The sequence below is a fragment of the Anolis carolinensis genome, chromosome 4, assembly GCF_035594765.1.
Source record: "Anolis carolinensis isolate JA03-04 chromosome 4, rAnoCar3.1.pri, whole genome shotgun sequence".
In the NCBI taxonomy this organism is placed as follows: Eukaryota; Metazoa; Chordata; class Lepidosauria; order Squamata; family Dactyloidae; genus Anolis; species Anolis carolinensis.
The window spans coordinates 1,117,259-1,129,729 of NC_085844.1; the positions used below are offsets into that span (position 1 = coordinate 1,117,259).

Below are 12,471 nucleotides of genomic sequence, written 5' to 3' on the forward strand. Positions count from 1 at the left end.
CACGTCTCATACAGATAAATGAGTTTGAAAAGTACTGCTCCAGTAAATTCCCCGTTTGTGTCCTCAGCTCTTCCCCCTTCTCCCTTCCTGCAGCGTAGCCAAAACGCTGCACTGCCAGCCACGCATTGTTGGAAACAGAGGAGAGAGGCGGCAAATTTACTGGAGCAGACCTTTTCAAACTCATTTATCTATATAAGACATGCCTAGATTTCAATGGGGATTGCGTGAGATTGTAGTATTCGGATGTGTCTTTCAGCTGCATATGGTAAATGATTTCTCCTAAATTTTGTCCTTTTAAAAATCCAAAACGTAACCTACTTTGTGGATAGCCCTCGTATAACCCAGGAACAAAAATCATGCTACTTAGTGTCTCGAGGCAGGTACTCTCATGAAGGTGAGCAAACCTCTCGTTTTTAAATAAAGGTCATTGAACCAACCAAAGCACAGAAACCAACGCTCCTCAACAGACCCCCCACTGATTTCACCTGCGATGCTCATGAAGCGGTGGGAGAAGATGGAGAGCTGGATGGGGTCCACCTGAGGCCCCACCGCCCGCTGGGCCCCGGACCCCACCTCGATGCAGACGTCCCCCCGGCGCGTGATGGAGGCCCTGCAGCCGGGCTCCACCAGGATGGTGCTAAAGGAGGGGCGAAAGAGAGGTCAAGGAGGGGTCAAAGGGACACTCCACCCCATCCTCTGGAGCCCCCCCCCCCTCTTGCAGGCCCCGGTCCTCACCTGTTCTTGTCAATGAGGAGGCTGGGCCCCGGGACGGAGTGGCCCCAGGTGAGGCCCTCCAGCAGGTAGACCCCTGTCTCCAGGTAGCCCCCCTCGAAGTAGCAGCGGGTCTCCTGCGGGGAGAGTGGAGACTTGATGAGATATTCATTGGAAAACTGGAGCAAAACATGCCGCTGCAGGAAGACGTCCCTCCCGCAAAAGACAAAATTCTTCCAGGTTAATAAATTTTCCCCATGTTTTTATGTTACAACCAATTAGGAAATAATGACATTGATAACCCAGGAAGAAATATTATGTTCGTCGTTGTCTCACTCGTTGAGTCGTCTCCGACTCTTGGTGACCTCAAAGGACCACTCCAGGCCAGAGCTCCCTGTCGGCCGTCGCCGCCCCCAGTTCCTTCAAGGTCAAGCCAGTCACTTCAAGGATACCGTCCATCCATCTCGCCCTTGGTCGGCCTCTCTTCCTTTTTCCTTCCATTTTCCCCAGCATCGTGATCTTCTCCAAGCTTTCCTGTCTCCTCGTGATGTGGTCAAAATACTTCAGCTTTGCCTCTCGTCTCCTTCCCTCCAGTGAGCAGCCATCGGGCATGATTTCCTGGACGATGGACTGGTTGGATCTTCTTGCCAAGGTCCAAGGCACTCTCAGGATTTTCCTCCAGCACCAGAGTCCAAAAGCGTCTCTCTTCCTTCACTCAGTCTTCCTTATGGTCCGGCTCTCGCATCCATAGGTCACTATGGGGAAGACCATGGCTTTGACTCTGCGGACCTTCATTGCCAGTGTGATGTCTCTGCTCTTCACTATTTTATCATTGAGGTTGGTCCTTGCTCTCCTCCCAAGAAGGAAACATCTTCTGATTTCCTGCCTGTAGGAATCTTCACACCTAGAAATATAAAGTCTGTCCCTGCCTCCACGTTTTCTCCCTCTATTTGCCAGTTATCAATCCATCTGGTTGCCATGATCTTGGTTTTCTTGACGTTTAACTGCACCCCAGCTTTTGCCCTTTCTTCTTTCTTTCCCCTTGGTGAGAAGGCTCCTCAGCTCCTCCTCACTTTCGGCCATCAGAGTGGTATCATCTGCATACCTAATGTTGTGAATGTTTCTTCCTGCAATTTTAACTCCGGCCTTGGATCCTTCAAGCCCTGCATGTATGTTGCATGATGTGTTCTGCGTACAAGTTGAATAGGGAGGGTGAGAGGATGCAGCCCTGATGTCCGCACTCCTTTCCCAATCCTGAACCAGTCTCCTGTTCCGTGGTCTGTTCTGACTGTGGCTACTTGGTCTTTATACGGATTCCTCAGGAGACAGACAAGGGGACTTGGTCTCCCCAGACCACCAAGAACAGGCCACAGTTTGTTATGATCCACACAGTCGAAGGCTTTAGAATAGTCAATAAAGCAGAAGTAGATGTTTTTCTGAAACTCCCTGGCTTCCTCCATTATCCAGCATCTGGATATTGGCAATTGGGTCTCTTGTTCCTCTGCCTTTTCTAAACCCAGCTTGGACATCTGGCAGCTCTCGCTCCATGTCTTGCTGAACATTATGTTACATGGTGTAATGAGAGCCGCCTGGGTCCACCTGGAGAAAGGCGGCATAGAAAGGTGTGGTGGAGGCTCCTTCTTGGGAGGCTTTGAAGCAGAGGCTGGATGGCCATCTGTCGGGGGGCTTTGAATGTGATTTTCCTGCTTCTTGACTGAATGGGGTTGGACTAGATGGCCCACCAGGTCTCTTCCGACTCTAGGATTCTATGAAATCTCCCAAATAAACAAATAGGCTCCTCTCTTTCCTATACAGCAGTGGTTCCCAACCGTTTTTTGACCAGGGACCACTTTGACCGGGGACCACTCTCCAACATTAGTACCAAAAGGGTTACAAATCAGTTTTTGGTCAATTTTAGATTTGGTTTGGTTCTTTGTGATGCACTGGATAGACCACCTCAGCTCTAATTTCTGATGCAGAACATATACCACCAAATCCATGTATCAAATTTATTTGTCCAGAACTGGACGCTCTCCAAGCTAAACATCTCCAACTTCTGTAGCCACTCTTCAGAGGGAGCAACAGTTTCTAGACCTTTGGACATTATGGTGGCCCTTATGTGGACATCTCCCAGTTTCTCCATCTCCATGTATCAAATTTCTTTGCCCAGAACTGGACGCAGGGTTATTCCAGGTGAAGAGGTTTGACCAATGGAGAACAGAGTAGGATTATGATGTCCCTCAATCTCAAACCTAGACAATTCTGGACACAGCCTGGAATCACACTGGTTCTTTCAGCTGCTGCATCACACTCCTGACTCACGTTCAACTTGTGGTCTCCTAAGACTCTGAGATCCCTTTCACATGGACTATTTCCATGTGTCAGGCAGGATATTCCACCAATCAATCAATCAATGTCTGCATTCATCAATGAGAGATTCCTACTGTTTCCATGTGGGGTGGCCCTTTGCTGGCCGGCACAGGCTCCTCCTGCCCCAGTCCGGAACTGGCGGTGCCCCGGACCCTGACGTCATCCACCAAAATGGCCCGGTTGGGGATGGTGAAGCCGAATTCCAGTTGGTACCTGTTGGACACACAAGAGCGGGGGGGGGGGGGGCGAGGTTGGGTTGCGTCCACAGTGCGAGATCCCAGGTTGCGGGGGTGGAGTGGCCATACCAGGAGTCTGCACACCCACCTGTCAGCAAAGGCAGCCCCGAAATCCCCCCGTCGGCAGGACCCCGGGGTGGGCGGGTGGCCCCTGGCGGAGCACATGAGGGCGCAGTCCGTCCGCTCGTAGCGCAGGTGCAGGAAGGCCTCCGTGCTGATCTGGGATCTAAGAAGGAAGGAAGGAAGGAAGGAAGGAAGGAAAAGAGGAGCTCTCCTGAGACCTTGCTTTGGTTTCCAAGGTGCAATAGAGACACCCCTGTCTTCAGCACATGCGCACACACAAAGTCTGCAGATATGTACAATACTTACATCTCCTAATGCATGACTTTGGCAAGATACACACACAGATACGAGGGTTGAATGAAAAGTAATGCCTCCACCTTCATAACTCCTCAGCAGATGGCAGTCCTGGTCTGCAGTAGGTCCTGGCTTGTTCAGGAGACTCTCCTCTACAGTTAGTTTCATTTGTCGGGAAGCCTTAGCATTGAACGGTTGTGTTGTTAACGTGCGAAGTATGGAATCCTGTGCAGACAGGGAAGCCTTAGCATTGAACGGTTGTGTTGTTAAAGTGTGAAGTATGGAACCCTGCGCAGACAGAGAAGCCTTAGCATTGAACTGTTGTGTTGTTAAAGCGCGAAGTATGGAACCCTGCGCAGACAGAGAAGCCTTAGCATTGAACGGTTGTGTTGTTAAAGTGTGAAGTATGGAACCCTGTGCAGACAGAGAAGCCTTAGCATTGAACGGTTGTGTTGTTAAAGTGTGAAGTATGGAACCCTGCGCAGACAGAGAAGCCTTAGCATTGAACGGTTGTGTTGTTAACGTGCGAAGTATGGAACCCTGCGCAGACAGAGAAGCCTTAGCATTGAACTGTTGTGTTGTTAAAGTGTGAAGTATGGAACCCTGCGCAGACAGAGAAGCCTTAGCATTGAACTGTTGTGTTGTTAAAGTGTGAAGTATGGAACCCTGCGCAGACAGAGAAGCCTTAGCATTGAACTGTTGTGTTGTTAAAGTGTGAAGTATGGAACCCTGCGCAGACAGAGAAGCCTTAGCATTGAACTGTTGTGTTGTTAAAGTGTGAAGTATGGAACCCTGCGCAGACAGAGAAGCCTTAGCATTGAACGGTTGTGTTGTTAACGTGCGAAGTATGGAACCCTGCGCAGACAGAGAAGCCTTAGCATTGAACTGTTGTGTTGTTAAAGTGTGAAGTATGGAACCCTGCGCAGACAGAGAAGCCTTAGCATTGAACTGTTGTGTTGTTAAAGTGTGAAGTATGGAACCCTGCGCAGACAGAGAAGCCTTAGCATTGAACGGTTGTGTTGTTAACGTGCGAAGTATGGAACCCTGCGCAGACAGAGAAGCCTTAGCATTGAACGGTTGTGTTGTTAAAGTGTGAAGTATGGAACCCTGCGCAGACAGAGAAGCCTTAGCATTGAACTGTTGTGTTGTTAAAGTGTGAAGTATGGAACCCTGCGCAGACAGAGAAGCCTTAGCATTGAACGGTTGTGTTGTTAAAGTGTGAAGTATGGAACCCTGCGCAGACGGGGAAGCCTTAGCATTGAACTGTTGTGTTGTTAAAGTGTGAAGTATGGAACCCTGCGCAGACAGAGAAGCCTTAGCATTGAACGGTTGTGTTGTTAAAGTGTGAAGTATGGAATCCTGTGCAGACAGGGAAGCCTTAGCATTGAACGGTTGTGTTGTTAAAGTGCAAAGTACAGAACCCGGCACAGACGGGGAAGCCTTAGCATTGAACAGTTGTGTTGTTAAAGTGCCAAGTATGGAACCCTGTGTAAACGTTTGGTCAATGTGACTTAAGCAACATGGAGTCACTGAATTCTTGACCGTAGAAGGTGTCACCCCAAAGGAGATTCTTCAGACAATGCAAGCTGTTTATGGTGATTGTGTTGATGTGAGTCCTGTGCGTCGTTGGGCGAGTAAGTTGAAAGATGTTGAGGTGGGAACGTCTGCCTTGTGTGACAAGCACAGAGTTGGACGTCCCGTGACAGCAACGACCAAGTTTCACAAGCAAAAGGTTGACAGATTGATTCAGGACGATTGTCATATCCCTCAGAGAGAAATTCAAGCATAACCAGTGATTCACAAGAACGTGTGGGTCACATTACTGCTTTGCTTGGCGATCGGAAGATCCTTGCATGATGGGTCCTGTGAGATGCCGGTTGCGGAAACAGAGTGTCGACTTCTTCCGTGATGGCTTCAGAAAACTTGTTCATCGTTGGCAGAAATATATTCAATTGTCTGGTGATGATGTGGAGAAGTGAATAGTGGTCGTTAAAGAGCACATAGTAAGGATTATTTCTGCGTTTGATTTATTAAACTATTCCCATCCAAACCCAAGTAACGAAGGTGGAGGCATTTCTTTTCATTCAACCCTCGTATTTATTGATAGTATTTATATTCCGCCCTTCTCACCACGAAGGGGACTCAGGGCGGACCACAGAACATACATGTGCGGCAAACATTCAGTGCTGTTTATCCACAGACAACAAATAGATATATAGGCATTCTGTCAGGACCCAGACTGCGGAGCACCAATAACCATGCGCAGAGACCAGAATCTATCTAATATCTTTATTAATGAAATATATAAAGTCAATAAAAATAAGTGTAGAATATAGTTCAGAAGTAGACCTTTCAGGAAAGGTCAAATATAGTCCAGGGAAACAATGTCCAGTATGAGATATTAAAGTCCAAATTTGTAATCCAATAACCGAAACACACACTTTGCCAAGCAAAGTGAGGGGAGATGACAAGGTCCTTTAGTCCATGGAACTTGATGCAAGGCTGGAGAGCAAATTAGATTCTTGGCAAACAAGGCTTGATTCAAGGCAACAAAACGAGGAACAAGAACAGGGTCCGTGGCGAAAATCCGTGGCGAGGTCCGGGGAACAAGGCAGGGCTGGGACGAGAGCAAGGTCCTGGAAACTGGAGTAGCGTAGTCCACACACAATCTACTCCCGAAGCTGACGAATTGACTCCGCAAGGATTCCTTTGTGGCAAACACCAATATAGGATCTTGTTTTCCCGCCAAGGAACACTTTCTCTGGGGAACAAGAAACGAAACCTATTCTGTGTCCAGATGCAGGACTCCTTAAACTTTCCCAAGGGAAACAGACTTAATCATCTAATTGTCTGGCAGCTATCCTGGCGCTCCGGCGAGTCGCCTCCCGAGCGCCTCTATCTTGATTATAATAAAGACGGCGAGAAAAAGGGGGAGATTTCTGCTCAAGGCTTGTTTGGCTGACTTCTTGTGGGCAAACATCTTGCAGGTGCAAGGGCTCCAAATCCGGCAGAAACGGTGGGAAACCCAAGTTTTCCTCTTCATCTGTCACAACAGTACTAGGAACGGGACTACATGGCCCATGAGTCATCACACATTCCCATCTTTCGGCATCTTTGGAGGCTGTGCTTGCTTCCAGCCACTGGAAGGTGCTGTTGCTTCATCTCCCTGCCAAAGAGCTTTCTTTGTTGATAAACCTCCTCCTTTTTCTGATCCAAATGCCAAGCCTAAATACCACTCTGCTTTAATGCGGCTTCTATTTTTCTACTCACATTTGTTGTCAAACTGCTAGGTAGGCAGAAGCTGGGCTAAAGGTCAGGAGCTCACCCCGACCCGGTATTCGAACTCTCAACCTTCATGTTGGCAAGAGTTATTGCAGTTCAGGGATTAACCTGTTGTGCTAAAGCCCAGTCCACATACACACAAACAACACACACACACACACAGACATATCAGCTTGCATACAGAAATACACATATCAGAATCCTATATATAAATACTAGCTGTGCCCGGCCACGCGTTGCTGTGGCCTTGTCTGGTGGTGTTGGTGAGACTTGTTGAGGTAGTGATGGTATTGAATGTCTGTTGTATGGTTGTCCTTATGTTTAGTATGTATTTGGTTGTTTGTGTACAGTGAAAGTGGTGAGGGTCCCTGTGTAGTATTGTATAGTATTTATACCTTGTCCATGTGTTGTGAATGCTTGGATTGTGTCCTGCTGCATAGTAGAAAGTGTTGGGCTGGATGGCCCTTAGGGGTCTCTCCAAACTCTTGTGCCTGTCCCCTGGGCTGAGTGGGTTGCTAGGAGACTAAGTGGGCGGAGTTTGGCCTTCTAACTGGCAGCAATTGGATAAAAACAATTATACCTTTCCCTCTAGTTAGGACTTTATTTTTCTTTTCTTTTTGTTGTATCAACCTAGAGCCGTGGATGATGGGTTGTGTTGTCAAATTTCGAGGTTGGGGGGCCTTTAGTTTTGTTGTTTTGTCCGCTGCCCTGATGCCATCACTCTTTTATATATATATATATATACACACAGTAGAGTCTCACTTATCCAACATTCACTTATCCAACGTTCTGGATTATCCAACGCATTTTTGTAGTCAATGTTTTCAATACATCGTGATATTTTGATGCTAAATTCGTAAATACCATAATTACTACATAGCATTACTGTGTATTGAGCTACTTTTTCTGTCAAATGTGTTGTATAACATGATGTTTTGGTGCTTAATTTGTAAAATCATAACCTAATTTGATGTTTAATAGACTTTTCCTTGATCCCTCCTTATTATCCAAGATATTCACTTATCCAACATTCTGCCGGCCCGTTTATGTTGGATAAGTGGGACTCTACTGTGTGTGTGTGTGTGTGTGTGTGTGTGTGTGTGTGTGTGTGTATGTATATATATATATATATATATATATATATATATATATATATACACATACATATATAGGATTCTGATCTGTGTATTTCTGTATGCAAGCTCATACATGTGTGTGTTCTGTAATTATTTTCTAACCGTTGGTTCAAAGTGACTATTCTGTGTCAACTGAGAACTAGCGACTGATGAGACAATAGGAATGGAATAAAAAAAGGATTTCCACAGAAGTGCCGCCTGCTCCCCGCCTGGAGCCCCCCATCTTTTGTCCTCGGGACCCACCTGGCAAAGCCCTGGGCCTCCAGCGCCTCCAGGCAGGTCTCTTCCAGGGCAGCGATCCGCTCGTCCAGCTGCTCAAAGGCCTCGGGGCCGTAGGCGAGAGCGCAGGGCTCCTGGGCCTCGTGGACCACGTCCGCCAGCGCCAGGCCGTATGCCGAGAGGATCCCGCTGTACCTGCAGGAAGGGGGTGGCGGGGTGGAGGGGCACCCACACTTGGATAGACATACAGAGCAACGAAGGATGGAGGGAGCTATGGGGTGCGTCAAGGAGATGAGGATTCTGACCAGGTCGAAGCCCCTTCCCCAGAAGCCCCCACCTTGCTCCCTTGCCACAAAGACACATCCTCCTCCTCCTCCTCCCATGCTTTTTCAAGGCCCCATCCCTGTTTTGGACCCAGGCATGGGCAAACGTTTTCCCCTTGGGGCTGCATTGTGGGCCGGGCTGGGAGGGACAAATGCCATATGCACTCCGGGTGGGGTAGGCCCGCAAGGGGTAAGGCCTGGGAGAGGGACAGAATCAGCCTCAAATTGTCCTCCCATCATAAGGAGGGGGCTGCCTGCCCCATCCCTATGCCGGGAGGAAGGTGGGACATGCAGCGACTGCCCCGATCCTCCTCTCCCAATCCCCAAGTTGTCCTCGTGGCATTATGCCAGAAGGAATGTGAGACATGCGGTGGCTGAGAGCATTCCTGTAATGAAGTACGAATTTTTGGTTTACAGATGTTATGTTTAATTGTGCGTTTGTGTTTTAAAAGGGTAAGTATTACAGTTATTGCATCTCAGCACTCAGAGGCTGGTTGCCATGGAGAAGTAGGTGGAGCCAACTGCCATTTTGTTGAAGAAGTGCAGAGTTTAAAAAAGAGAGTCAGTCTGTGTTCTGATGAGACACAGGGAAGACTGATCCTAGGTTGAGGGGATCAAGGAGACTCAATTGTTCATTTTGAGTCGGTTTAAAATAAGTTTGGTGACTTATTTAATGTAGTCTGTGTCCTGGTAAGGAACAGAGAATCTGTGATCGTATATCACAGGGGTGACTGCGGTTTAAAAGTAGCAGAGAAAGAAGTTCTAACTACTTTAAGTAAAAGAAGTGACACTTTAGGGAGTTTGACTCATCTCATTCTAGTATTGTAACTGTTAATAAAAATACCTCCAAGTGAGAAACAACATTGTAAGCACTAAGCTCTGTGCTTGAATAAACTTGTTATTGTTCTTCCAACATCTAGCCTCTGTCGCATATATTATAAACCAAGTTACACTACCATTTGAAGTGAATAAGAAGCAGAAAGAAAAAAAAGTAAAAGGTCTCCTCTCTGAGTCTTTGGTGGTTGCATCTTTACCAATTGGTGGCAGTCGTTATTAGCTCCTCACAAAGTGGTGGCAGCGGTGGGATAAAAAGATTCCCCCTGCCTGAAAGAATATTAGTCGTTCATAGTTCCTTACAATTCCGGAGGGCTCTCAGCCACTGCATGCCTTCCTCAGGCTGTCCTCTCAGCATAAGGAAGGAGTTACACCGTCATTATTTTTTTTTATCAATATTTGTATGTATGTATTTTTATCCTTTACAATTTTATCTTGTAAATCGCCTAGAGCATCGTGGATGGAGGGCGATTAATAAGTAATTAAATGATGATGATGATGATGATGCTGGGAGGAGTGTGACACGCTGTGGCTGAGAGCGTTCCAGAGGGCTCTCGGCTGCTGCGTGCCGTCCTCCCCACCTTTTTTGCATAAGAATGCAGCGGGCCGATGTGTCCTTGTGCCAGGAGGATGGGGAAAATGAGGGACTGAGATAAGAGCCCAGGGGACCACATCCGGTCCGAGCGAGGCCTTAGTTTGTCCATTCCTGCACTAGCGGCCATTTCAAGGAGAGGACCCTCCCTCCCTCCCTCCCTCCCTGTTGCCTCCTCCCGTCCTTCCAATCCAGTTGCAGTCTGGGCATCCGCCTCGCCCACACTCCCCTCGCCCCTCGCCAATGCGCACCACACCTACTTGTGGATGAAGACCTTGCTCATGCCCAGCGCCCGGGCAATGGCACAGGCGTGCTGGCCCCCCGCTCCACCAAAGCAGGCCAGGACGTGCCGAGAGGTGTCGTGGCCACGGGCCTGCGGAGGAGGAGGAGGAGGAGAGGAAAGAAGACAAGTAGACAAGTAGGAAGGAAGGAGAAGGGAAGGAAATGAGAAGAGAAGACAAGGAAGGGAAGAATAATAATAAATCTTTATATCTCATAGAATCATAGAATCATAGAATAGTAGAGTTGGAAGAGACCACATGGGCCATCTAGTCCAACCCCCTGCCGAGAAGCAGGAAATCGCATTCAAAGCACCCCCGACAGATGGCCCTCCAGCCTCTGCTTAAAAGCCTCCAAAGAAGGAGCCTCCACCACGGCCCTGGGGAGAGAGTTCCACTGGTGAACAGCCCTTCTCACAGTGAGGAAGTTCTTCCTGATGTTCAGACGGAATCTCCTTCCTTTCCTGTAGTTTGAAGCCCTTGTTCCCTTGTGTCCTAGTCTGCAGGGCAGCAGAAAACAAGCTCCCTCCCTCCTCCCTAGGACTTCCCTTCACGTATTTGTACCTGGCTCTCATCATGTCTCCTCTCAGCCTTCTCTTCTGCAGGCTAAACATGCCCAGCTCTTTAAGCCGCTCCTCATAGGGCTTGTTCTCCAGAACCTTGATCATTTTAGTCGCCCTCCTCTGGACGCTTTCCAGCTTGTCAACATCTCCCTTCAACTGCGGTGCCCAGAATTGGACACAGTGTGATTCCAGGTGTGGTCTGACCAAGGCAGAATAGAATAAGGGGGAGCAGGACTTCCCTGGATCTAGACGCTATTCCCCTATTGATGCAGGACAGAATCCCATTGGCTTTTTTAGCAGCCGCATCACATTGTTGGCTCATGTTTAACTTCTTCCCCACGAGGACTCCAAGGTCTTTTTCGCACACACTGCTGTCAAGCCAGGCATCGTCCCCCATTCTGTATCTTTGATTTCCATTTTTTCTGCCAAAGTGAAGTATCTTGCATTTGTCCCTGTTGAACTTCATTTTGTTAGTTTTGGCCAATCATCTCTCTAGTCTGTCAAGATCCCTTTGGATTCTGCTCCTGTCTTCTGGACTGTTAGCTATCCCTCCCAGTTTTGTGTCGTCTGCAAACTTGATGATCGTGCCTTCTAACCCTTCGTCTAAGTCGTTAATAAAGATGTTGAACAGAACCGGGCCCAGGACGGAGCCCTGCTTGTGGCACTCCACTTGTCACTTCTTTCCATGATGAAGACGACGCATTGGTGAGAATCACCCTTTGGGTTCGTTCACTTATCTCGCTTTTCTTCCTTGCGGAACCCAAAGTAGTTTCCAACATATTAGAATCACATAAACAACAATCGGAGTACATCAATAATATTATAAACATCATAAAGTAAACATTTTTTAAAAATAAGTTACAATGTACATTCACATTCCTGTGGTTTCATATCAAAATGTACCGCACATCACGCCCGTCCTTAACATATGATTTTTGTGTTGCTTCAGATTAATTTCCTTCACTGAAAGTCTGTCTAAACAGGAAGGTTTTTGTGTTGTCGACGGCTTTCATGGCCGGGATCACAGGGTTGTTGTGTGTCTTTCGGGCTGTGTGGCCATGTTCCAGAAGTATTCTCTCCTGACGTTTCGCCCACATCTATGGCAGTCATCCTCAGAGGTTGTGAGGTATATGGAGAAATTAAACAAGGAAGATGTGTTGTCGGAGGCTTTCATGACCGGGATCACTGGGTTGTTGTATGTCTTTCGGGCTGTGTGGCCATGTTCCAGAAGTATTCTCTCCTGACGTTTCGCCCACATCTATGGCAGGCATCCTCAGAGGTTGTGAGGTATGGGTTAGGGTTAGGGTTAGGCAACCTCTGAGGATGCCTGCCATAGATGTGGGCGAAACGTCAGGAGAGAATACTTCTGGAACATGGCCACACAGCCCGAAAGACATACAACAACCCAGGAAAGTTTTTAGTTGGTTCTTAAAAGAAGCAAGGGAGGGAGCTGTTTTAGTTTCTTTGGGGAGGGTGTTACACAAGTTTGGGGCGGTCACCGAGAAGGCCCTCTCCCTTGTCAATGTTAGATGCATTTGCAACGGTGGTGGGAGTGAGAGCGGGGCCCCAC

The 12,471-nt window shown here is 47.9% G+C and overlaps 1 protein-coding gene across 1 annotated transcript in view; it reads right to left on the reverse strand.

Moving 5' to 3' along the window:
• oplah (5-oxoprolinase, ATP-hydrolysing) overlaps positions 1 to 12,471 on the reverse strand; it is a 73,895-nt gene that overhangs the window by 25,460 nt on the left and 35,964 nt on the right. The window contains exons 10-15 of the mRNA XM_062979833.1: positions 10,321 to 10,433; positions 8,336 to 8,506; positions 3,406 to 3,543; positions 3,156 to 3,294; positions 736 to 848; positions 486 to 637 (exon numbers count right to left, since the gene is read on the reverse strand). Of these exons, the coding sequence (XP_062835903.1) occupies positions 486 to 637; positions 736 to 848; positions 3,156 to 3,294; positions 3,406 to 3,543; positions 8,336 to 8,506; positions 10,321 to 10,433 (826 nt within the window). The remainder of the gene's footprint in view (positions 1 to 485; positions 638 to 735; positions 849 to 3,155; positions 3,295 to 3,405; positions 3,544 to 8,335; positions 8,507 to 10,320; positions 10,434 to 12,471) is intronic.